Below are 24,661 nucleotides of genomic sequence, written 5' to 3' on the forward strand. Positions count from 1 at the left end.
AGTTTACTGAAAGCAATTTCTGTTTTTGCCCCCCAGCACAATTTAGGTGCACAGAAAATGCTTAAACCATCTGATTCAAGTGGTGATAGTGATGCACCGTTAAGGTCAAATAAAAATGAAAAAGCAAATTTCTCTATGACAATTGAACAAAGAAGGCAATTGTGCTTATACTCTCAACAGCATCCAGAAGCAAATCAAAAGCAGCTTATTCAGTGGTTTAGGGAACAATTCAACGCTTCTCCTTCTCAGGCAGCGATATCTAGATGTTTAAAACGTAAAACAGATATTCTTGAGTCCACTGACAGTGATCCAAGTTTAAAGCGACAAAAGAAAGTCATGTTCCCTCTTATGGAAGAAGCTTTATCAAAATGGTATCAAGAATACAAAGACTTGATCTCAATTGATGGGACTATGCTACGTCAGCGGGGCTCATACTTTTTAAAGGTGATTCCATTGTGATGATTTAATTTTGGCTCTGTTGACTAAAAATAGACTCTCTATCCAAACATACCGAGTGATGCCTTTCAATTTTCAGACGGTTGGCTTGGAAGATTCAAAACCAGACATTGCATAAAGCGCGAAAATAGTCCTACGAACGCACAGTCTATACGGTCACAGTCAATTCAAGACCAATTGCCAGTGGCGCAATCACGTATCTTGCAATACGCTCCTAGAGACATTTTCAGCATGGGAGAATCCGATTTGTTTTATCAAGCTGTTGGTAATGGGGTGCTTGATGGGCGATTTGGACAGCCCAACGAGGAAGGACAGCATAGTCATCTTGAAAGCTATCCTGGAATGCTGAATGACAAACTGACCGTTGTGTTTTGCACAAACTCGAGCGGTACTGAGAAGATCCCGATTTGGGTCATCGGCCGCACTCCAAACCCTAGATCGTTCAGCAATGCGAACTTAACTGGCTTGAGTCTGTCATATGTCTACGATCAAAATGGAAAAATGTCGGCCGGACTTTTCAAACGTTATCTGTTATGGCTCGACCAATTGATGTCTGGTCGTCAAATCTTACTGATTGCTGACTATTGCGAATCGTATCTAGCATTTGATGGCCGTTTGCTAAATATTGAACTGCTTGTACTTCCGCCTAATACAAGTGATAGTGTTCATCCATATGAGACCGGGATATCTCGGACTATGAAGGCTTCGTATCGAAGACGGTATACAGAAATTATGCTTGCGAGAATTGAACAAGGCATTGGGCGACTTTATCTTACAGTACTTGAAACTTTAAACGTGTTGCAACAAGCCTGGAAGGAAGATGTCTCGACCGAATGCATTATTGAATCTTTTTTGAATTTAGGTTTATTTCGAGAAGATGATCAGACTGCGAGCTCGGCCGTGGCGTTATTTTGTCAGCGACTGCAATTAAGCGCCAGCCAACATCTGTTTGCACACTCGCCTGTCGACCGGCTACCACAATCAGGATCCGGATACAACACTGAGCACGCCGGACAAGATTCGTCTGCGGATTATGGAATGATATTTCATGGAGTTTTAAGTAACGGTGAGAAAGATGCCTTCACTGTGCCTACTATCCAAGAAATTGTAGAGGAGATTCGAGATGAGGCAGAAAAGCTAGGTGGGCGGAGCCATCACGACCACACGGCCAACCAAGATTTAGAGTCCAGCTTCGTGGAAGACAACAGTATTTATTTAGAGGCAGATGGCCGGCCGCCATTGCAAAGCAGTCTACTGCTTGTCCATGAAGAAATGTCGCATTCCACTCTTGCGCTTCCGGCCGAAGCGAGCGATAACGCTCAGGAAGAAATGCTGCATTCAGTCTCTGATCGCCAGGCCCTTGCTGCCATTGACGTTTTGGAACGGTATTGGACGTGCCGACAGCCAGACATTCAAAGGCTGTCGTTGCCTGCTCAGCGACACGAGATTTTAACTAAAAGGATTGCGCTGAAACCATCGGCCATTGAAAAAGTTTTTGGCTAATGTTTTTGATTGAGCTTTTTTCTTATAAATTGACTATAGGGTGGTGGTGTTTTGCTTGTATAGTAGGTATATGTAGTATAGCTAGTGTAATATTAAATTAGGTGTTGCTATTAATACAGATTGATGAAATTCAAACACATTGGTTTAATCACAAGCCCAAAATTACTCCTAGTAAATAATCTCGCTTCTCGATTCTCCTTTCATGCAGACTTCCAAACGAGCACATAGACTGAGCAATACTACGGTTTCTGTGGCTGCATAGTAGTTCAAAGCATCCATCAATATCTTAAGATGGTGATCGAAATTCTGCTCATATTGGGCGAGAACAGATTCAAGCTTTGCTACCTTCTCTGCCACACCGGATTCCCCAGTCTCGGCAAATTCGCTTTCAATGCTGCTTATCGTTTTGGGCAGTTGAGTGATATACGTTGCGAACATTTTGCAGGCGGCCATCAACTTGGCCATGACCTACACATTTGTGAGTAACCATTATTTAACAGCAAAACCTAGACATACCCGTAATAGCTTGGAGTTGGTGAGCATACATTCTTTTAAACATGTATCCAAGAAATCAACATGGTTTTGCATTAGCACGTCAACCGTGGCCACACTCGAAATGCCAGCCATCAGGTTACACCAGTTTTGTTCCATGACTTCGGTGGTTGAAAAGTATAGTACCTGCTGTATAAACACCAGCATCTTGGCTCTCAAATTTGCAGTCTTGGATTTCCATAGTTGCAGTTGACGATTCTTGCTCCGCTGCACCCACGCAGGTGCTCTAGCTTGCTCAACCCAGGCTAAGCCCAGAAGCTGTTCGATGTGCTTGAGTGCAACTAGATGCCGAAACAAAAGCTGGTATCGGAGAATAGTCTTTCGCGACACAATTAGTGATAGAGGAAAAGGGATTTTAAAATCAAATTGTAGCGCTTGTATACCCGTAATTGATTTCTTGTCGTCTTTCTGCCGGTCACTCGAAGTAGCAGACGCCAAATTCACTGCCGTGCCGTCCGCGGGATCAAGACCACTTACGTTTACAATTCGCATTAACCACTCGGTCAGTCCAACTTCATTCAACTGCACAGAGATGTCTTCCTTGAATGGATCAATTGCGGTGATACTTCCAGGTTGGCGCAGACTAAGATCGAGAAGGGACTGCAGCTTTGATATAGACACGTTCTTAACTGGCTTCCGTAACTCGTGCGAAGCAACATCCATAAAGTTCGTAAAGAAATCAGCTTGATCAAGAAAGAAGTAGTGTTTAAGAGACTTCAATCGCTCTGAGAGCTGGTGAGTATTTAGCAGTAGAGATAGCAAGTAACTGTTGGCATGTGCAAAAGCAGTGTTGATATTAGACAATAATTTAGGATCATCGATAGTAGAAGGAGCATCCTTGAACTCATTGCTGACATCAACGCCACCGCATTCTCTAACAACATTGAGAAACTTTCCTGCTAGTAAAATTTTGCCATAAATTGCAGGATCAGAGATTTGAGGTGGCAAATCGTCTTTGCGCACCGTGTATCGCTTGTCCCAATACTCATCTGTGTAATCTTCGTCAAGCTTCTCTCGCCTGATGCTCTTTTGTTCTTTGATCAGAAATTCATTGTAAGGGTCATTGATGATTCCTCTATGCAGCCAGAGATTAAGCATTTTGACATACGGTCGCGACGCCTCATGCAATAAGAATGTGAGCAACTGCCGAGCTGGAGGGTCTCCAAAAACCAAGTAGAGCCTTTCTGTGAGCAGCTTAATAATATCGCTTCCTTTTGTTACTGTCGACGTAGTTTTTGAAATCCCAAGGTTGTTTAACGCATTAAGATTCCCATCGTTTGCTTTCAAGGTTTCTAGAATTTTGTCAAAATCAGTTTCTAGATCCTCGGAGTCGTCATCCATAGGCTGGTTTTTACTGCATATCCGTTGGACAATGTAATTTAATTCTGTCAATTTCTTCATCATCGGCATACAATCAATGTGAAACACATTTAGTGTGAACGACGGTGACGTGATCATTTTGAACTCTATGTCAGTTATTAATTTGAGATATTCAGTCATTATCGTTCTCATAGCAGCACAAAGCGCATGATTAACAACACCGTACTCAGGTTTGCTTTGAATTTCAATAAAGGCTTCGACACTAGAGTGGTACGTTGCCATCTTCAAGAAAATCTTTGCCAGATCTTTCAAACTGGGATCCAGTCCTTTGGCGAGCTTATATTCTGGCCCTGCCAAGCGATCGGCCTCAATCGTAGGATTGTACCGTTCATGGTACCTGATGTATTGACCCTCAAAGTTCTGATTGCTCGTAAGAAATAGATCGTGAAGGTCATATATAACCTACCAACAACACATAAAGTAGATCTTCCATTATAACAGCATGCTGTACTTCAGATGATAAACGGTCCAACGGTGTAGGTTTGACAAGTTCGCTTATTTGTGACGATAAACTTGGCCCAGTAACTCTAGTTGCTAATGGAGATAATGTTGTAGTCAACAAACTAACTTCTGGGTGCCATACTAGAATGTTTTGTTAGATCGCCTACACAAATACTTCATCCCGCATACTTGGATTTGACGCGGTCGCAACTGTTGATGCTGATGATAAGGCTGAGGCTTTGATATTTTCATTGTTTAAATACTCAGATCGTGCTCTCGTTGGTGAACGCGCTCGAGTCGAGCTTGCCCTACTCTAAATGCAGGTCAGTATTGTATCGTTTAATTGTGTCTTGCTCTGCGTACAATTGCTTTCTCCCTCTCGGGTACTTGCTTAATTTCTGACGTCAATTCTGAGGTTTTCATTGCCTTGGACTTGCTCCGATGATGTTGTGCTACCTGAGTATTTGAATTCAGTGTCTGATCCGACTGTGAAAGTACTTCACGAGTCAAGGAACGGCGGTTTGCCACGTTCTCTAAATGTGAAGCCATTTAAGTGGTAAACACACAAAAGACCTTAAGCGAATATCCCATAATTCTATTGAAATAGCAGGCTGTTTTGATTGAGCTATCAGGGGCTTAACGCGTTTGTTCATCGCGTAAACACACAAAACAACATAACTTTCAGCACTAATCAGCGTATATTTCAGCACCAACATTTCAGCCTTCGTGTTCTTGACCTTTCGATGTTGGTGAATGACATCGAAAAATCTCGAACAGCACACACTGGAATATTTTAAGCATGTTTCTAACAAGAAGTGAGTATGACCGAGGTGTCAGTACATTCTCCCCCGAAGGTCGTCTGTTCCAAGTCGAATATGCCATCGAGGCAATTAAGGTATGTCATCTATATTATTCAAAGCAGTCTCTCTCGGTCATTCATGATTTGAAGACCAAAATTGAATTGCTGACTAGAATCAAGTGCTGATAACATGATATAGCTCGGATCAACTGCTATTGGTGTCGCCACTTCAGAAGGTGTGATTTTAGGAGTGGAAAAGAGAGCGACATCGGTCCTGCTAGAATCATCGTCTATTGAGAAGATTGTTGAGATTGATACGCATCTCGGTGCTGCGATGAGTGGACTGACTGCTGATGCGCGGACCATGATTGATCATGCTAGAGTAGAGACACAGGTATGCTGAGATGTCATCAACCTACTCATGTCTAACGCTGTAGAATCACGCGTTACATTTCAACGAGAAAATCAAAGTCGAATCAGTTACACAAGCCATTTGCGATCTGGCGCTGCGGTTTGGTGAGGGCGCAGATGGAGAAGAGAGTGTAATGTCACGACCATTCGGTGTCGCTCTGTTAATAGCAGGTGTTGATGAGAACGGCCCACAGCTCTACCACGCTGATCCATCAGGAACTTTTTATCGCTATGATGCGAAAGCAATTGGAAGCGGAAGTGAAGGCGCGCAGGCAGAGTTACAGAATGAGTATCACAGCGTATGTTGGTTCGATAGTTTCAAGACAGTACTGACATTTATTTAGTCCCTTACATTAGCCGAAGCAGAACAACTTGTTCTCAAAACATTAAAGCAAGTGATGGAAGAGAAATTAGATGCCAAAAATGTTCAGCTTTCGAGCGTGACTAGCACACAAGGATTTAAGATTTATAATGACGAGGAAATGAAGGTCGTTGTTGAAAGGCTGGAGGGTTCAGAGGCAGCAACATAGTGAATTCCTGTATATTTAATACTTGTATTTAGCGCAAAATCATGACTCCTGCCCTATAAAGATGTGATGGAGTATGATACTATGGTAATGCTGAATCATTCTTGATTGTGTCTGATTCGTTTGCTTGGAGAAGTAGAGCTTCGGGACATTGGAAACTGTGTGTAACCGTATCTGCCCATAGAATTCGGCGTGCTAGAACCGGAAGTAGTAGCAGCAGTACTTTTAAACTTTACTGGCGTACACTCATATATGCCTGACGCACGGTTTTGTCGCAACACTCCAATGCCGCCTCCTTGCTGAGCAGTTACTAAAGCTGCCATCCTGAACGGGCTAGAATTTTCTTTACCGATAGGACTTGACATCGCACTGCTAGGAACCGACCATGGCCGAACGTCTCGAAGCACAAACTGTTTGTCAAGCATTGGCGTCGAGAATTCAACAGTTCCATCAGTGCCAACTGAGGCGTCACTTCTGGTCACACTCAGCTTAGGCTTCACTACTTTTTTCTCATACTCATCAAACATTTCACCAAACACAATCGACTTATCCTTTACTTGCTGCGTAAACATAGATATCAGTAGATACATTTGTGCGGTGATTGCTAGACATATCAGAACTCGCGTGAACAAGCTGCTGTATGATACAGAGTATAAAGTGAATGTATGCAAAGGCGAAAATGAACTGAAAAGATACAGGTTGAATATCGACGGGTTCCACATTTGCAGTTCCCAAGTATCACTGTTTAAATCTTGAGTCAATGCACGTGTGCGTAGTTTGTTTCTAGGTATATTAGCGATGGGCCTAGAAAATATGACAAATGATCTCACATAATTTTTCTCCATGGAGAATCAGTCAGCGAACTGTCGGGCTCATTGAAATTAAGTCGCGTTCTTCTACTCGAAGAATTGCTAGCCATGCCAGTGTCTTGTGGAGATTTTGCCAGCAAAGTGTATGTCCTTTTCCGCGTAAAAACATAATATGCATTTGCTATACTAACTAATAGTAGCGTGAAAGATAGCAAGGTGCACTGGTCGCGATCAGTTGTGAGTTGAATAAGAAGCTTTGCAACTTACACATCTTGAGATCCAGCTAGATAAGCTAATACTCGGTCTTCGGCCTTGAAACACATCACCAGCTAACGGACTATGCCTTATACTTGTATCGAGCCCATCAAGAACGTCGGTTCTTGGACCTTCAGAAACGTTGAGCAGTTTGCTACATATCCGAGAAACAAGTAAAAGCGCGTCCAGCGTTAAGCCTAACGGTAGCGGCACTGTCGATGACAATGCGTCCCATTCTACAGTTTCAAACTGTTCATGAAGATAGAGAAACGTGTCAAATGGGTATGCCTTGATACGAGTCAGCCATGGCGTGCGACGAACGACACGACGCTGAGCCATTTCACAACAATCGCGTCACGGAGCTTGTTTTCAAAAAATTGGGCATCTATGACCGCGCGTTTGATTAACTTGACTGTGCTAATTTTTTGATGCTGGGAATTCAGTAGTTTCGTTGACAGTAAACAAATCGACGTCATCAAACTCCGGGTAATTACGAGCAGTACAAGTACCACCGGAAATGTAAGCGCTCAGCCCAAAGTTTACATCATTGATCTACGATGACAGTTTCTGTTGCCGGGTAAATACCGTGTATCCCGCACTTCTTAAATTGCATTGATGAGGGTCAAAAGCCATTTGACGTCTCAAATCGGCATAAAGTAGTTATGGTGCGGAATTTATGCAAGTAAACTATTGTGCGCCATTTATAGACAGACATTCTATGAAATTGGGTGTGATCAAATGTAGGTCATTCAGACGATCACTGACTACTTGAAACGATGAGTCAGTCAATTGATTCTAATTGAGGCATTTGGTTGATGACAAGCGACGCTATCTGTAAGATATAATTCTTATGTTGGAGCAATAGCGACTGTGGTCGAGGTCTTTGCTCGTCTCTCGCCATGGAGGATTCGCAGTGGTCGACCTGGTCCATACCAAATCACAAAGATTTGTCTTGATACTCACAATTGACACTTCAGCATACAAAAATCCTTGTTTAGAACATAGTCGCTTTGTCTAACACAGATTTATAAGAATAGACACCGCGTGCGTCACAGAACTAGGATAAATTTAGCAGCACTTAAACAAATTCTCTGCTCCGCCAGCACACCCGGCACTTGGCAGAGTTCTAGAGACAGTCAAGTGTATAACTGTACCGAGAAACGTCAAAGTTTGTCGCGCCGTTTACGGTTATACGCAAAATTTGCCCGAAATACCTGCAAATCTTTCCTGTTCGAGATGCCATGAGATCACCGTGGCCGCCGCACCACCCTCCTGTAGGCGACCACGTCCTTCATTCAACAAGCCAACGTTGGATACCCACGTAATCCGATGGCTCACCATAACCGGCCTTACCGCTCCAGGATTTATATCCCAATGATCGCCGCCATGTCGATCCATTGAGGTAGTAGAAAAATTATATAAACTTGATATTTCCGCTGTCTTTCTAAATCAATAACTTCATCAAAATGCGCTTTGCCATTCTCTCACTCCTCTTAGTCTTTATCAACACCGTCGCTGCCCAGAGCAGCGGTGGTGGTGGCGGTATTGTATCCGAAATCACCAGTTTCTTCGGTGGTGATACCTCTACAGCTGAAAGCGCATCAGCGACCGAATCAGGATTGATGTCTTCGGTTACCGAATCAGTTGCCAGCGGGGCCTCATCGCTAGTAGGAAGCCTTTCGTCATTTTCAACTATGACTGAATCGATGATGGGGTCAATGACCGAATCAATGACGGGATCCATGACTGAATCAATGACGTCCGCATCAATGACAGAGGCTTCTATGACCGAATCCACCGGTTCCGCAATGTCATCTATGGCAAGCACGACCGAAACCGCGTCCACCACCACCAGCAGTAGCAGCTCCACATCTACCTCCGGTAGTGACAGTATCAAGCTGTCCCCCGTTTCAGGTGGTACCGGTTTCGTGAAGATTGCTCTCGGATTAGTCGCAGTTTATTTCGGCAATGCCTACTAGTTTAGTAATAGTTTGACTCAATTCGTCACTAAGTATCAGATATTGTGAGTGTATGCGACGTATTGGGAGAAACCATTGTGTGTGAACTAGCTAGATGATGAATAATACTATGGTTCACGTAAACAGCTAATTCAGCGTAGAAGTCGCTTAAGAGACAGCAAATAGAATGGAGAAAGGCTGTGAATGCATAGAAACTTAGAGACAGTAAACACCAAATCAGAAACAAAGACTAGTATGCAGTAGTAAGGTGAATAGTGTGTAAACATAGGCTATAGTAGGCTTCTAGCACCTTATTATTAGATTGATAATGGTATGAGCTCTTTAGAATTGTTCGCCAAAACTGATGCGGCTTCATTTAGTGTGGTCAATTACTTCACTAACCACCGCAGTTTAAGGCAGCTAATCTACTACTTTCTGCACCTACTCTGAGTTCCATTTGTGTTATTGCATGATTTGATAGAAGAACGTGTTTCCAAAGATGATGTCCCGCATTCAACAGATTGGCAAGGCAATTGCGGACGACATTGAGCAAGCCAGAGTCCAAGCCAATGCCAGTCCTTCGAATCGTTCTAGAACACTTTCTCCCGGCGGACCACCAACGTCCAGTCGTTCGACATCTAGAGCCGGAGTGCCATCTGAAAGAAGACCATTACAACAGACAGAGGAGGATGACTATGCTGCTGCATCGACATCAACCGCTCTATTTGATGCAGACGACCTTCCCACCGTTGATCACCCATTATCGGACAATGTAGCACCGAATGGTGATTCAAATGTGTCTCCACCTTTATTGAATGTGCCTCAACGGATGGTGACACCACAGCAGCAAGCGGTCGCTCCATCGAATTCAAGAGCTGCTACACCAACAACTAGTGGAGAATATCCTCCGGAAATTCGCTCTAAATTGAGAAAACTAGCAAAATATGAAGCGAAGTATCCAGGTATGATTTATGAGTTTGATGCTGTTGAGATGCTAATACAATTGAAAGAATTACACCGCGCCTATGAAGTTGAGCGTACGCGAACCAGTATGATTGATGCATTTGAAAAAGTTCTACAGGAGCATACACCGTGCTCATCAATTGCAGAGCCAGAAAGCTTGGTCGAGTATCTGCAAAACTTGACACAGCGGCAAGGCTTGCTGATGGAAGAAATTAAGCGCGTTACGAATGAGAAGGCTGAGCTTGCTCAAGCTACAGCTACTGCTAGTGAAGATGCCAAAACGAAAATATCAGAATTGACTCAGAAAGTAACTGAACAGGAAGAAGAGCTTCAGGTTTTTAAAACCGAAGTGGAGAATCGGGATGCTCGCATAAAAGAAATGGAATCAGCGCAAACTAGCAAGTTGGAGTCAAATGAGAAACTTGCAGCATCTGAAACAAAGGTCAATGAGTTGGAAGCCAAAGTAGCTGAATTGGAAACTAGCCTTGAGAATGCAAAGACCGGGTCTGCATCAGAGATCGATTTGTTATTGGAAAAGGTTGTGGCGGTAGAGCATCGCGCGAGTGGCTTCGAAGTCAAGGCTGTATCACTTGAAGATCAGCTAGGCATGGAGACATCTTTGAAGGATGACGTACGTAACAAACTTGCTACTGCTGAGGCACAGGTCACCAAATTGAGTTCTGTGGTTGCAGATTTGGAGTCTAAATTGAGCTCGGCTGTCGCGTTACACGATACTTCTCTTAATGGCCATGACGATGAAAGTGACGAGTATGACGAAGGTGACGCAAAAAATGCCGAGAGTGCGACACAGATCCCAACTTCCTCTTCTAAGAACAAGAAAAAGAAGAAGAAGAAGAACAAAGGAAAGGTGAACAAAGCGGCTACCCAGATTGAGGACGTAGTGGCAAAGGTCACAGAGACTCTCACTGGTCCGGAAGATACTGTGCTCACAGTTGACACTTCTGAACGTGACGCCAAAATAACAAGACTGGAAGCTACGATTGAAACTCTGACCCAAGAACGTACTCAAGCTAAAGAAGAAGTTGAGACCTTACGGGATGTTGTACGTACAGTTGGACAGGAACTTGTGGAGGCAAAGGACGAAATCAAGATGTTACGCGACGAGCTCTTGAGTGGTTCTGAAATTGCTGGCAATCTTGCTGAGTTGGAAACCAGGCACGCTGAGATTCTTCATAAGTACAAAGAGCTAACCACTACATACGAGAATCTCAAAATTGAGCATGAAGATGCTACTACGAAAATTGAGGAGCTAGCAGCCATGGCTGGCAAGCGTGCCGGCGAACTTAAACTTGCGAATGAACAGAAGCAGAAGATCGTGCTGGAATTGAACACAAAGATTCAAAGTCTGGAGCATGACATTAAAGCCATGGACGTGGTTGTGCGCACTCGATCAAAGGACTTGAGTGATAGGAACGAGATGGTTGAGAAGCTGCAAAGCGATTTACAAGCTATGACGAACGAAGCCAATAAACTTCGGTCAGAACGCGCAGCACTGTCAGTCAAGGTGGACGAGCTGCGCAGGCTTGAGAAAAGTGACCGACAATTGAAGAGCGACGCGGGTAAATATCGAACTACAATTGCTGAGCATGAGGCGGATTTGGTAAAGCTGCGATCACAATTGCGCGAGTCGCAAAGCGCGAGAGCTAAAGCTGAAGAACGAGTTGGGCAATTGTCTCAACAGCTCATTCGAACTGAGACTGAAATGAAGAGCGTGAGTGATTCGATAGACAGATTGTCGCGTGAAAAAGGTGCCTTACAGCAAGAGATTGAAGCTCTGAGATCCCGATTACAAAACTACTCTACTACTAATAACAATTTGAAGTTGCAGCTCGACGCATCGAAAGAGGAACTTGAAATTGCGATTGCAGAGAAGGACAGTGCTAGAGGTTTGATGGAAAGTCTTCGGGAACAGGCATCTGAGATGGCTATGCAGAGCAAGGAATCTAGGGATCGTTATGATGCTTTAGAGGAAGAGCTTTCAGAGACGCATCGACTGCTCACAGAACGTGCTCGCGAGGCCACGACAATTCGCCGGCTGCTAAGCGAAGCAGAAACTAAGCAGGAAGTTTCAGTCCGCGAGTTAAAGGAGCAGATTACTGCATTGACTGAACAGCGAGAACGTCAGGAGAATGAGATTGTTGCAGTGTCACGTAGAAAGAACCGTGAGATGGAGAATCTCAAAATCAAAGTCAGGGAAGTTGACAGGAAACTGAGCATGGCTGAGGAAGAGCGGTCGAAATTGACTGCGGAGCTGAATGATTTGCGTTCTTCTCGGGATCGAACAGAGGAGAAAGCAAAGCTTGCATCGAGCGAGATGGAAGAAACACGAAAAGTATTGACTGAGCTACGGTCAGCATTGGTGCGTGCTTGTCTGTGTTAGTAGGAAGATGGCTAACATAAATAGGAATCTACGGAAACTCAGTTACGGGAGATTGAGATAAACAGACAAGATTTGAAGCGACTAGCTGAAGAAACGCAAGAGAAGGTTGAGCGGTTGCAAAAAGCCAATCGTGCGTTGTCGGAAGAAAACCAGTCACTGCAAAGTGCAAAGTTGGCAAACGACACTGCCCGAGGAGGACCGCAAGTTCAAACCCGCGGAACTCGGTCGGTTTCAATAGCAAGCACTGCAAGCAATACTCCTACAATTTCCGGTCGATCAAGTGTGATAAGTCAGACAAGCCCACATCAGTCTGCAGCATATGTTCCGTACGAGGAAAATGACAACCTAAGCATTCCGTACATCAAGAATGTGCTCTTGGGATTTTTGGAGCGCAAAGAGCAACGCGCGCAACTCATGCCGGTGGTTTCGACTGTACTGCAGTTTCAGGGAACCGATGAGCAGAGATTTTTAATGGCCTTACAGAATGCGAAGTAGTAGAAATAAATGCATGTTGTCGGGATTGATATATGATATATACAGATGCTATGTAATTGTGTGTAAGCCATTTAAGTAATTCAGCGCGAAACTTGTCTACAAGTAAATGATAAGCGGTGGTACGCATGAAGCACATAAAGCAGTGAAAGCTTACAAACATTTTATATGGCCTTTTCCGAATCTGATGGAGGAGAAGCGGGAAAACTGTTCACCTCGGCCACTTTCGCATTATAAAGATAGTCAGTTCCGACCATTCCAATATATGCAAATGACGTTGTCGATATCCCAATCCACATACGACCCGAGAACGGGATTGCGTTGTATTTTGCCCATAACGACATGATATTTGCTGTTAAAAAGTCTTTGATGACGTCGGGACACAAATCATCAATAAGTAGAAAATCAATTGGTACAAACACCTCGATCTGTTGATTTTAAGCTCAGGGACAAGGCACTACTGCAAGTGTGCGTCGATTTTGGTACCATAAGACCGATTGAATAGGGTACAGAACACCGCATAATTTGCCCCATTTCACTGCCAAATATAAATTTCTTCTCCAGTTTAATCGCCCCGCATAGAAAACTTAGAACTCAACCGGGCGATCTACATGCTTGCTCACCCCCCCACCTCTACTCACTTAACTTGAAAGTCACTCCCCGCAAACAAGTTTCTCTCTGAGATTTCTTCACACTTTGCGCGGTTCATCCGCCTGCATACCAACTGATACTTTAACGCAGTTTTGTCATGGTCCGTCTGTTAAATGTCTACTCCATTTCCGCCTTCGCTGCCCTTGGTGGTGCCTTATTTGGTTTCGATATTTCTTCGATGTCAGGCGTCCTTGGAACGGATCAGTATAAAAATTACTATGGGAACCCATTAGGTACTCGGCAAGGAGGAATTACTAGTGCAATGGCCGGAGGATCGCTGATCGGCGCGCTATCATCAAGTTTTTTAGGCGACAGGTGCTTGCATCGATGCTCTTGTTGGAAGTGTTCAGTTCTGATGTATGTAGGTTATCTCGAAAGGTTGCTATTCAAGTGGGAGCAATATTCTGGATTATAGGTGCGATGTGAGTGACGTCTCTTGATTCAAAGTAAAGCTTGCTAATTGATTAGTATACAATCTGCCTCTAATGGCGTTGGCATGCTTGTCGCTGGTCGATTTATTGCTGGCCTTTGTGTTGGCTTGACTTCATCTCTGGTGCCCATTTATCAATCTGAAATAGCTCCACGGCAGATTCGAGGTCGAGTGGTTTCTTTACAGCAATTTGCGGTGACGTGGGGTATTATGATTCAGTATTTTGTCCAGTATGGATGCTCTTTTTTGAATTCCCAGGCAGCATTTCGTCTTCCGTGGGGACTACAAGCAATTCCGGCTATTGTTTTATTCACTGTACTTTTCTGGTTTCCCAAGTCTCCTCGCTGGCTGGCCAGCAAAGATCGATGGGATGAGGCTCTGCTGGTTCTTGCTTTTTTACGAACACCAAACAATAACATCAACGACCCGCTTGTGCTAGCTGAATACAAAGAAATTGAGGATCAAATCAGATTCGAAAGGGAAGAAGCGTCAAATAGTTATCGTGAGCTATTAGGCAAAAAGATGCGAAAACGCGTGATTCTTGGCATGATTATCCAGGTATGGTCACAGTTGTGCGGTATCAACTTTCTGCTGTATTACATTGTTTACGTACTTAACTCCGCTGGCGTGTCAAATCCACTTCTTGCTTCATCTGTTCAATATGTGATTAACATGGTCATGACCGTTCCTGCTATATTATGGATGGACAAATGGGGTCGACGGCCAACTTTGCTTCTTGGATCGGCATCCATGGCCCTCTGGTTGTTTTTAATTGGTGGGCTTCTGCAGCATTTTGGGCAGCCAAATCCAGTGCCAGATCAGTCATATACTTGGGTCATCATTGGTCATCAACCTGCCACCCGGTGTATTCAGGCATTTACGTACCTGACTGTGCTCTCTTTTGCAGTATCTTGGGGCCCTGTTTCTTGGACGTATCCTCCAGAAATTATGCCCTTAAGGATTCGGGCTAAAGCGGTTTCCTTGGCTACAGCGGCCAACTGGGCCGCAAATTTTGCTCTTGGACTGGTCGTTCCGCCTTTGCTAAGAGCTATTCGGTGGTGGCTGTTTTTTATTTTTGGCATACTCAACATTTTGGCTTTTGCTTACGTGTGGTTTTACGCGCCTGAAACCAAACAGCGAACTCTCGAAGAGATGGATGAAATATTCGAGCATGGAGAGCCATTGTACAAGTCATTCTTGGGACTACGGACTTCCGACAAGCTTGACATGCTAGCACAGGACATTGAATTGGGTAATTTAAAAGTTAATAGGTCAGTTCAGGTAAAAATGTATGATTTTGAAGAAACGGGGACAAGTAGCAGCGTGAACTGACAGGATCGTCATTGGAGTTTTTATGTTCTTTTTTGATGTTTTAATTTCTTAAAAATTTAATAGTTGTATAACAGTCTTGTCGTCTGCGTTAAGAAGCAACATGATTTGTAGTAGTTGATTTATGTTACATGAAAACACCCATATTTCTGAGATGTTCTAGTGATTGTGCAAAGTTTATTGGAAAAACTGCCCGTATATTCTCCAGATGCGTTCAATCGTCTGTTTCTGCCTCCCGACGCCGAGCTTGATGTTCTCCAAGTCACCGAGATCTCGTGCCCAATCATTACGCAGTCCCCGAGGAATTACGTCGGCATTATGTCGTAATAGATGTACCTCGCACAGAATTGTACCTTGACTGGTATATGGCAGCCAGTCGCCCGATCCAGTTCTGATGGTCAGTATGCGTTCCACGTTGCCTAGTGTCCGAACGACACTGGCCCTGAGTTCGGCACGCCCTCGCATACCTTTACCAGAGTACACTCCGCGGATCCACTTTGCCGTCACCCAGCAAGCTATTGAGCTTGGTAATGCGGCAACGACACCAAACACGAGTTCTTGCGACTTGAGCAGTCTGTCAATTCCAGTTATTGCGAGCTCTACATCGACTTTAGTTTTTTGCATCTGGATTAAGAGCGTGCGCACGAGCTCGCCTCTGACCGCGCTGGCTAGAGGAGACTTGAGCTCCTTCTCGTACACACGTAACACGGTGGAAACGTCTCCTTCACGAACACCGGCCTTTATTGCTGTGATTTCAGAGTCGTCTAGACCCTTGGTCGTGTCGATCGTGAAGTCGACAACCATGCGTTCCAAGCTCTCCATATCGGCCTCGAGACTTTTGCGTCCTACTATGGCAACTTGAGAGGTATCGTCGTGTCGGATAGTAGAAATAATATTCTGCGCAGGCTCCACAATCCAATTTTTCCAAAAATCTGCAGCAGTGGTGGTTAAGTCTTTGAGCCACTGCGAAATATTTGCGCGTCGGCTAAACAGCAACTGCAACGCTGTACCCCCAAAAACTACAGTACTGAAAACAGCAGGCCAGTACCGCACGATCCAACTAGGTTTCCCGGCTTCTTTGGTGACCGAAGAGTGATATTCAGACTGACGAGGTAGTGATTTTTCTATGATCTCAATGATGTTTTGCGCGACCAGGAATGGGGGTCTGTAAAATCGGACAGTCGATGACACTGCGCATACAGACTGTTCAAAATGATCGACTTGTTCTGGGTTTGAAACGACTCCACATATGATTGAATTCATGACTTCAACCATATTTTCGACACTTCGTCGCCAGTCAGTATCAGTATTCAGCGATATTTCCTCGCCAACGAGTAATCCCAACGCAGCAGACTGTAGTTCGCGCAAATGTGTTAACTGTTGTTGCCTGCCTTGTACCTCCTTATAGTAAATAGACATCGGAGACATAACCTTTCTGATCATCGAAGTAGATCTCACCGGGTCTAGAAAAGACATTCGGCGGATGACTCGTCGCTGGTGATTAAACGAGGCTCGAATTGTTTGTATCCATTGCTTCAATGATGGCTGTTGCAAAGTGTCTGTCATTCGGCGACGAGCATCAGCGAAGATATCACTGCCTAGTGAAAGTAATCGTAATGGCGCAGCTTCGATTTGTTAGACTTAAACTTTCCTCTAGCAGTAATACGTACTTTGAACAGAGTACAAAAACAATCCAGTTCGACCTGATAAAACTGAGTCCCAGTAAAAAATATCCTCAGATAAAGGAAGTGTTTGGTTCAGTAGTTTTTCCAATACATGACCGTACAGCACTACCGTTGCAGCAGCAACAATAAACCATTCTGCCTGCTTTGCATCATCTTCTGTTTTATATTCTGCCCAGATATCATCCTGACCAGCGCTCTCTTTGTCCGTGTTCAATGCCAGCTGAGCATCTGGAGCATAAGCCAAATATTCCTGCAATACTGAGTTCAGTTCTCGAATCGAAGGCAGTTTAGATCCAGGTCTGACAATCAGCTTGTTTAGCAAGGTAACAACAGTCTGAGCCTTGACGAATTTCTCTGAATCTTCTTCAGTTGGAGAAGGAGACTGTCGCAAGTTTTCGAAGGATCCTGATCTGGAATCGATCACTCTTGGTCCCAACAGAGTCGGCAGAGATTCAGATGCGAGCCGTTCAAGTTGCGACGAAAGTGTAAAGATGCGACTCTCGACAATACTACTCATCTCGGTCTCTTTCTGTGTTTGAACGTGGCTCCGAATTGAACTGAAAACTGCAACCAAGTCATGAAAGGGGTCTATGTGTGTTGATCTATTTACTATTACGTCATAGCTGTTCTGTCTAGAAACCGCATCTAAAGCAAATCAATAGCCTATTGTTTCGCATATACGTAAATAGAAATTTATGGTGTATATTTGGTTTTTGGTTTTTTAATAACCAACTATTAGCACTTGTATCACTCGCTATTCATGGTAGGCTTCTAGTTGTTCGAGCGAGACTACAAATTCAGGGGCAACGCGAACTACTCTCGTCCCATACAAGTTGTCCAGTCCAAATATGCCGAGACAGGGCTAGTCTTTATGAAATGCGCATATCTTATATTATAACCAAACTGTATCTATTGTGACCGGACAAAGACATGCTTCAACGTTATACGTTTAAGAAACACAGTGTGACCGGTAGTCAATGCTTATTAACAGTGCATAGGAAGAAATGTAGACCAAAACGTGTGTCGATAGTGGTTCAAAAGATGAAAGTGAATTAGCAACATGTATCTACAACTATTGAGTAGCTTTATAGCTGGCGCAAACCTATTCTCGATGCTGTTTTGTATCGCTGTATTGTTCAACAACAGATCATTGTAAAACATGATACGTAAAGAGCTGTTCTCATATGAGTTAGAAACAATAGCCATACTGTGGTCAAGATTCATGCTAACGACTTCTATCAAAATGTTCTATTAAATCAAACTTATGCCACTAGTCCCATCGTACATCCTTCATACCCAAATAAGTAGTTCCATCGTACATCCTTCTCAACTAAATAAATGCTTGTAATTTACATTAGTTGCAAATCATTGACAACCATATATCGACTCAGAGAAATCCATCCCCACCTAAACCATCGCATCTGTGACTTATGTGCTTTAGTCATAGCATCTCTGGTATTTGCGTACTCCCTTACATCACTCGCAATAACTAATGATCTGTGAGTACTCACAAACAGTAAGTTATAAATGTACGTGAAGGGAATGTCAATGAATGACACGTACTTCCGCAATATGCTAGATGATTGCAGTGCCCAGACCTCGCGCTGACCTTGACCGTGGGAAACAATGTATTCTAACGCGAATGACGAGAGCGAAATGTGATTACTGTGCCCTGACACTCCGCCTTGATCAAATGTTATTACGACATCGATATCAGCCAAATAAGGACCAACCAATTGCGCGATTGCGTCAACTGGCCATCGTGCGCCCATTTCATCCTGAACTCTTGCGTCGTCAAACACAAAAACGTTCGCAGGAGATATTCCAAACCTAGCCGCAGAAGCTTTTAGCTCTCCGACTCTGGTATCACCAATGTTTTCAGCATTTCCTGTAGATAAGCATATTATCCGCAGACTAGTCTCTGGTAGTGAAGATATCCCAGTGTTTGTCTTGACTGCAAGTTTTCGTAATGCGTTCAAAGTAGGGCCAAAAAACATGGCCTCGTCGTCAGGATGAGCTATTATAAGCGCTATACGCTTATGAGCAAAATGCGAGTTCAACACTCGGGCTGTATGTGGTTTCAAAACGTATTTTGTTATAAGCCTTTGACTGTCAGAATATACAAGGCATGTGAAAGCCATTATGTAAACTTACCACAGGAACAATGGAATACTGATAAGAGCAATTAACCGACGCATACGCATTGTGTTGACTATAAAACCAATCCTGCACCAACTAAAACTAAAAAAAATCTGTGGGCCTTAGCACAGACAGTGTTAGTAGAGCTTCAAACGCAGATCTGGGGAAAACACCTGTACTTTATTTACTGTCTATCTCGGATTTGGACGCGATGGATAATAATCAGAAACCCTAAACACCATTTTTTTGCAGCGCCGCGCCGGAGCGTAAATATAGAACTACTCACGAACAGTCAGAATACGTTTCCGTCCGTCAGTTGACTCAGCCATAATACTGCAGAAACGACGTCGAGACATATAATACTGACATTCTCGGGTTTGTAATTTATTTACGTTTGATTTCATTTGACAACTTGACCGGAATTGTCTCTACAGACTCACAGTTACGCTCTCCGCACAAGTGTTCAATACCATCATGACATCGACACAACCTGAAATCGAAACACAAACATCAGACACTTTTCCGATATCGGAGTTAAAAGATGCTTCAGGTCAACCTGTATCTGTTTCGTCAATACTACCGAGTGCCGTCAAAGCAAGCCCTTCACCCAGAGGCATAATGAAAAAGACTGTCAGTTTTCATAAAGATACAAAGCCTCCAAGTGTGGAAACACCTACAATTGTTGGAAAAGTGAACCCAAATGCACCCGGAGTCAAGGAAGAAATTGCAATGGTTGTTCTTGACTATCTTATGATTTTGATCCCACTAGTCTCTGTTCATACAGTTCTTGATGTTTTAGTTTACCGCCAGTATCAACAGGAAGTGGTAATGCGGGAGGTTGGACGACGTGCAATGATAGCATTTGGTGTACTTTTTGTATTACATTCTACCGTACACCCTGCACATAAGAATGGGTTCATGCAAATGCTGTTAATGCTTGGAATGATTCTGGTAGGCAGTTATTTAATACACGCTGCCGACATACATGACTATTTTGCAGTTATGAAGCAAGCACCTCCATTAGGCACATTGTTGGTTTGGTTTGCTATTGAGTTAGAATATTATTGGAGCATAGTCGCGGGCTGTACAGTTGGGTTTGTGGCATGGTGTGTGCGTTTATAGGAACTGAATTTGACGCATTATTTTGTGTAAATTATAGAGGCTTCTTTTGAAGTTATAGCAAGAGTTGACTATTTTGGACTTCAATGTACATTTTTGAGTAGCATTTTAATGCGATTCGTTGAGCTGCATTTACAACGAACGTACGCGTCAGCAGTTGTCGTATAAAGTGACGAATACCCGCTTATTCCGCGGCTTGATGCACCGACGGCAGCCAACCGCCGCCGGGGAAATATGAAGCAAATTCAACAAACCTGAGTTGGACCTCAAAAATTGTAAACAAACGATCAACGGATTTTTCCGCTTACTGGTGTGTACCCTAACCCGAAATATACTTTCACCTGATCGTTTGTCCCACCAAGCGGCGGCCTTCGCCGACAAGGTCTATTTACCATTGTCGTCATTTTCATTCCTAGTTTTACTTCTCTGGCGCGTTTGAAAATTCATTGTTTACAATTTTTAGAAAGTGCGAGAGATAAATAGGCACGAGGTGCGCTGTTTAAAAGCTTTTTGTCTTGATCAAACTCGCCTCTTCTCCTCACAATGTCCTCTACTCAGCAATATCGTGACGAAAAGCAAAACTACAACATCGCTGAAGTCGAAGTTCCAACACTTCAAAGCGGATACTATCCCGATAGATATACGCGCCATGGAGTCCCACTGTTCTTGGATGAGCGCCGCCAGCGCAACCGCAAGATCGCCAAATACATCGTCATGACCATTTTGATTCTCTCGATCGCTATTGTCTATATCGGATTCACTGTCACGTTTAATAAACCTGTTTTGGGGGGGTCCTCGTCTATCATCAGATCTATTTTTGGTCCTATCGGTCAGAGAAAGCAAACATCCCGTCCTCAAAATACCATTCGCCATCCCGTACGCGTTTCAACTGCTCATTCGTGTCCCATCGCCAAGTCACCTCTATCGTGCCACTTTCCATCGGCTAATCTTGATGACATTGATACTTGCTGTGTCAACAGTCCTGGTGGTCAGCTTCTTCTTGCCCAGTTTTGGGACTTCGCCCCTGCCGTTGGACCCAATGACAAGTGGACCCTTCACGGGCTGTGGCCCGATAACTGCGATGGATCGTTTGAGCAGTTTTGCGACCACACACGTGTTGTTGATAGTATTGAGACCGTTTTTCAGACTGCTGGTACGACTGAGCTACTGACCGCTATGCGTGATTCATGGTTGTCTAACAGTGGACATAATGATGGACTTTGGACACATGAGTGGAACAAGCATGGAACTTGCATTTCTACGCTTCACCCCAAGTGTTACGGATCGGATGACAGTGCGATTTCGCCAATTGTTGAGTACTTTTCTCAGGCTGTTGATCTTCACTCAACTCTCGACACATTCTCTGCCTTGGCTTCAGCTGGAATCACCCCTGCTTGGGACGTGCAGTATAACAAGACTGATATTCTTAGCGCTATTTCTGATGCCATTACTGATGGCCACAATGTCACAATTGGCTGCAATCACTCTGGTGTTTTGTCTGAGATCTGGTATCACTTTAATGTGCAGGGACGTGCTCAAGACGGTGAGTACGTTTTTGCTGATCCCGATGGAATCAAAGACTCCTGCCCCGAAACTGGTATCAAGTACTTCCCAAAAGTTCCTCGCAGACATCACGACGTGCCACTTCCATCTGATCCTTCTACTGAGCCTTTCACTGGCAAGGGCTATGTTATAGTCAACGACGGTACACAGGGATGTGTTATCTCTGGTGGTGAGTGGTACTCTTCAGGCACTTGCGCTACTATTCGTGGCCATGTTTCCGAGTTTGGTGGAGTTGAACTTCGCAGTAGCCGTGGCCCATGTGGTGTCTCTGCCCAGGGCAAGTTTGTTTGTGGACGCGAAATCGAGCCCTCTCAGTTCACTGTTGGCGCTGAAGGCGAGCTGTTGTACAGTGGTATTGGAATCTGGGGTGCTTACCAGGCCGCTAGTGGCTGGTTGAAAGAAGGACTGTGGAATTTTAAGTTTATTGAGAAGCTTGAGCTTCCTGTTGAAGTTCGCTTGTATTGGCGTGCTTTGTAGATGATGCGAATACTATACATCTAGAATAATGGACTATGCTTGGAAATTCAATTGTCACTATTTGGGGTTCTTTAGTTAGTTTTAAATGGCACGTCGGATATTGGTTTGTTTAGAACAACGATCGTGTGATATACTTTTAATTGAATCCTTTGAATCATCACATCCTATCACTTTGAATTATCAAATATCGTCTGCAAGCAGCTAAGGGTAAACCAAAAAAAAAAGAGGTTAGGGTACGTGCGGCTCAGTTTTTTATATAAGTTCTGTTTCTGCTCCCAAAATTTTTTTTCTCCTCAATGATTTGGTCAACAGTATTGCTGGTCCAGGTTTTAATTTGGTCTCGGTTGACGCTGTTGCGTTCGATATTTATGGAGTCAATCAGACGTGGATTTACTTACTGACTGGTACCGGCGCTCAATATTCTGGAGGTCTGTGAGACCTCTCGTTTCCGCTCCGGATGTTCAAGTTGGGTGTCGCCCAGTTCAGCTAGTGATCCGGTCAACTACACATGATTGATTTTTCTTCTTTACGACGGAGTCCTATCGACTAATCTAAGAGTGAATCCCGTTTCTTTTGCATTGACTGGATACGTCTGGTTAGTGACTTGAGATCGGGCAGTATATTCCTAAATGCTACGAACGGCCGTTGGCTAATGAACGTTTGGGTGTAACCGTACTGCGAACATTTGACGTAAATCAATAAATCCTTTCTTTTTCAACACTTCTCGTCGAATAATTACCGGTTAAAATGAAATTTCAAATGTGATGCCGCTAGAGTTGAATTCTAACCAGCCCGATTCGCCTTGCACCGCAAAGGTCTTATTGTATTCAGTATTCTTACGCATGATAATCATGTTACGATATTTTAAATACATAGTACTATCACGAGGTCCAATTAATAACGTGGGAATCCTGACGCCTCTCCATGGGGCCATGAGTATCCGCCCCCAATGACATGATACACATTTTTATATCCGTATTTTTCCAAAAGTACTTTTGTAGCTGTTCGCGAGTCATTACCAAGCCTACACATGACAAACACAGGGCGGTTTTCTGCGTTTGTAACAACGTCGTTCAACTTCTCATCATGGCCTCCAAGAATGTCAGACAATGGGATATTGATTGCGCCGTGAATATGACCAATGCCAAACTGTGTGGGATCACGGACATCGAGCAATACACGAGAAGAATCATGAATTTCTGCTACGTGCCTGGCTGAAATGGTGTGCTCTGTACTTATAGATGGATAAGTTTCAGACACGTCGCAAAACTCAGCATAGTTGTATAGACCTGATACAATGGACTTTTCATTGATAGTAGGGTAGTCACCACATGTAGCACAGTTACTTTGTCTGCCTCTGATTCTGACTGTTCGCCATGCCTTATGACCAAATGCGCTGAATATCGTCATGGTGGGATGATCCGGCAAATGCCCTGTAATGATTTTAATAGCTTCCAAGGCCTGTAGTATTCCCGCAACACCAACAACTGGGCCGACAATTCCTGCGTCTGAACATGCTGCGACATGCGCGGGAGGATTAGGATTTAAGCAGCGATAACAAGGCCCGTCTGTACCCACATTCAGCGATACCAATTGTGCCTCTGTCCTTAAAGCTGAAGCAGACACAAGCCGCTTCTGCAAAATTTTAGACGCATCACCAATCAGATACCGACTCATTGGAGTATCAGTGCAGTCTAGAACCAGATCATAGCCACGCATGATTTCAAAGACTTGCTGTGGGTCAAGACGGGTATTATACGCTTTATATTGAACTCTTGGATTCACATTGCGTAATATGCGTACTGCCTCTGTAGCCTTCGGTAGTCCTACAGACGAACGAGAGTATAATATTTGTCGATGAAGATTCGACACAGAAACGACGTCATGATCCACAACACCCAACGCACCAATTCCAGCACCAGCCAAGTACAAAAGAGCGGGACAACCAAGTCCACCAGCCCCAACAACTAAAACCTTTGTGTTCTTCAATGCGAGCTGTCCAGGCAGCCCAATCTCTGACACAAGCATCTGACGACCATACTGTTCATATTCTGAATTCACAAGTGACGACAGTTGCACTACGTCCCTGGCATATTCTTCTTCTAGCTCATCTTCCAGCTCACGTACCCGTTTTCTATGAAATTCCAATTCACTTTCAATCCTTTCTCTGTTTTTCATCTCTGAACGTGGTCAGTTTCTCATTTCAGTACAAAACGACGCGTATTGAAACCCTTGGATATCATAGGCGTTACATGCAGCCGCACGAACACGTGCGGCGTGCACCTTTGACGTCCTGCTACAAAATTCAAACGGCTTTTCCC

The 24,661-nt window shown here is 43.9% G+C and overlaps 13 protein-coding genes across 13 annotated transcripts; 6 read left to right on the plus strand and 7 right to left on the minus strand.

Annotated features, from left to right (window-relative positions):
- Window positions 1-57: 57 nt before the first annotated feature.
- V1512DRAFT_250444 (uncharacterized protein) lies at window positions 58-459 on the plus strand (the record flags this gene model as incomplete). The annotated part of the gene is made up of 1 exon (XM_066914660.1): window positions 58-459. One exon carries the CDS (start codon window positions 58-60, stop codon window positions 457-459), a length of 402 nt encoding a protein of 133 aa, XP_066774018.1.
- A 1,573-nt stretch (window positions 460-2,032) lies between these two features.
- V1512DRAFT_255929 (Spc98 family-domain-containing protein) lies at window positions 2,033-5,173 on the minus strand. Its single transcript, XM_066914892.1, has 5 exons — window positions 4,696-5,173; window positions 4,522-4,645; window positions 4,298-4,473; window positions 2,476-4,251; window positions 2,033-2,427 (listed from the first exon to the last, which is right to left on the minus strand). Exons 1-5 carry the CDS (start codon window positions 4,879-4,881, stop codon window positions 2,128-2,130), a joined length of 2,562 nt encoding a protein of 853 aa, XP_066774019.1. The 5' UTR covers window positions 4,882-5,173; the 3' UTR covers window positions 2,033-2,127.
- V1512DRAFT_231592 (nucleophile aminohydrolase) lies at window positions 5,069-6,187 on the plus strand. Its single transcript, XM_066913992.1, has 4 exons — window positions 5,069-5,227; window positions 5,331-5,525; window positions 5,569-5,841; window positions 5,887-6,187. The coding sequence occupies exons 1-4, from the start codon at window positions 5,132-5,134 to the stop codon at window positions 6,070-6,072; spliced, it is 750 nt and encodes a 249-aa protein (XP_066774020.1). The 5' UTR covers window positions 5,069-5,131; the 3' UTR covers window positions 6,073-6,187.
- On the minus strand, window positions 5,942-7,670 carry V1512DRAFT_255934 (uncharacterized protein). The gene is made up of 3 exons (XM_066914893.1): window positions 7,146-7,670; window positions 6,900-7,099; window positions 5,942-6,852 (listed from the first exon to the last, which is right to left on the minus strand). Exons 1-3 carry the CDS (start codon window positions 7,470-7,472, stop codon window positions 6,168-6,170), a joined length of 1,212 nt encoding a protein of 403 aa, XP_066774021.1. The 5' UTR covers window positions 7,473-7,670; the 3' UTR covers window positions 5,942-6,167.
- A 651-nt stretch (window positions 7,671-8,321) lies between these two features.
- V1512DRAFT_244733 (uncharacterized protein) lies at window positions 8,322-9,548 on the minus strand (the record flags this gene model as incomplete). The annotated part of the gene is made up of 3 exons (XM_066914338.1): window positions 8,322-8,569; window positions 8,622-9,071; window positions 9,494-9,548. The coding sequence occupies 3 exons, from the start codon at window positions 9,546-9,548 to the stop codon at window positions 8,322-8,324; spliced, it is 753 nt and encodes a 250-aa protein (XP_066774022.1).
- Window positions 9,429-13,321, plus strand: V1512DRAFT_288499 (uncharacterized protein). The gene is made up of 3 exons (XM_066918143.1): window positions 9,429-10,053; window positions 10,102-12,434; window positions 12,480-13,321. The coding sequence occupies exons 1-3, from the start codon at window positions 9,591-9,593 to the stop codon at window positions 12,948-12,950; spliced, it is 3,267 nt and encodes a 1,088-aa protein (XP_066774023.1). The 5' UTR covers window positions 9,429-9,590; the 3' UTR covers window positions 12,951-13,321.
- Window positions 13,112-13,291, minus strand: V1512DRAFT_244735 (uncharacterized protein; the record flags this gene model as incomplete). The annotated part of the gene is made up of 1 exon (XM_066914339.1): window positions 13,112-13,291. The coding sequence occupies one exon, from the start codon at window positions 13,289-13,291 to the stop codon at window positions 13,112-13,114; it is 180 nt and encodes a 59-aa protein (XP_066774024.1).
- A 202-nt stretch (window positions 13,322-13,523) lies between the features above and the next one.
- Window positions 13,524-15,553, plus strand: V1512DRAFT_255941 (general substrate transporter). Its single transcript, XM_066914894.1, has 3 exons — window positions 13,524-13,913; window positions 13,964-14,020; window positions 14,067-15,553. Exons 1-3 carry the CDS (start codon window positions 13,696-13,698, stop codon window positions 15,358-15,360), a joined length of 1,569 nt encoding a protein of 522 aa, XP_066774025.1. The 5' UTR covers window positions 13,524-13,695; the 3' UTR covers window positions 15,361-15,553.
- V1512DRAFT_273147 (ATP synthase regulation protein NCA2-domain-containing protein) lies at window positions 15,393-17,811 on the minus strand. Its single transcript, XM_066917719.1, has 2 exons — window positions 17,028-17,811; window positions 15,393-16,982 (listed from the first exon to the last, which is right to left on the minus strand). The coding sequence occupies exons 1-2, from the start codon at window positions 17,557-17,559 to the stop codon at window positions 15,535-15,537; spliced, it is 1,980 nt and encodes a 659-aa protein (XP_066774026.1). The 5' UTR covers window positions 17,560-17,811; the 3' UTR covers window positions 15,393-15,534.
- Window positions 17,812-17,949: 138 nt separating this feature from the next.
- Window positions 17,950-19,361, minus strand: V1512DRAFT_255945 (putative deacetylase LmbE-like domain-containing protein; the record flags this gene model as incomplete). The annotated part of the gene is made up of 2 exons (XM_066914895.1): window positions 19,197-19,361; window positions 17,950-19,145 (listed from the first exon to the last, which is right to left on the minus strand). Coding segments are annotated over exons 1-2 (799 nt in total), but the record flags the coding sequence as incomplete, so codon positions are not given.
- A 111-nt stretch (window positions 19,362-19,472) lies between these two features.
- Window positions 19,473-20,442, plus strand: V1512DRAFT_255946 (uncharacterized protein). Its single transcript, XM_066914896.1, has one exon. It carries the CDS (start codon window positions 19,656-19,658, stop codon window positions 20,301-20,303), a length of 648 nt encoding a protein of 215 aa, XP_066774028.1. The 5' UTR covers window positions 19,473-19,655; the 3' UTR covers window positions 20,304-20,442.
- A 239-nt stretch (window positions 20,443-20,681) lies between these two features.
- Window positions 20,682-22,500, plus strand: V1512DRAFT_255947 (ribonuclease T2-like protein). Its single transcript, XM_066914897.1, has one exon. It carries the CDS (start codon window positions 20,844-20,846, stop codon window positions 22,338-22,340), a length of 1,497 nt encoding a protein of 498 aa, XP_066774029.1. The 5' UTR covers window positions 20,682-20,843; the 3' UTR covers window positions 22,341-22,500.
- Window positions 22,501-23,173: 673 nt separating this feature from the next.
- On the minus strand, window positions 23,174-24,540 carry V1512DRAFT_255949 (uncharacterized protein). Its single transcript, XM_066914898.1, has one exon. It carries the CDS (start codon window positions 24,516-24,518, stop codon window positions 23,235-23,237), a length of 1,284 nt encoding a protein of 427 aa, XP_066774030.1. The 5' UTR covers window positions 24,519-24,540; the 3' UTR covers window positions 23,174-23,234.
- Between the last annotated feature and the right edge of the window lie 121 nt (window positions 24,541-24,661).

The sequence above is a fragment of the Lipomyces arxii genome (genome assembly GCF_038497795.1).
Source record: "Lipomyces arxii strain Phaff 12-163 unplaced genomic scaffold V1512scaffold_1, whole genome shotgun sequence".
Classification (NCBI taxonomy): Eukaryota; Fungi; Ascomycota; class Lipomycetes; order Lipomycetales; family Lipomycetaceae; genus Lipomyces; species Lipomyces arxii.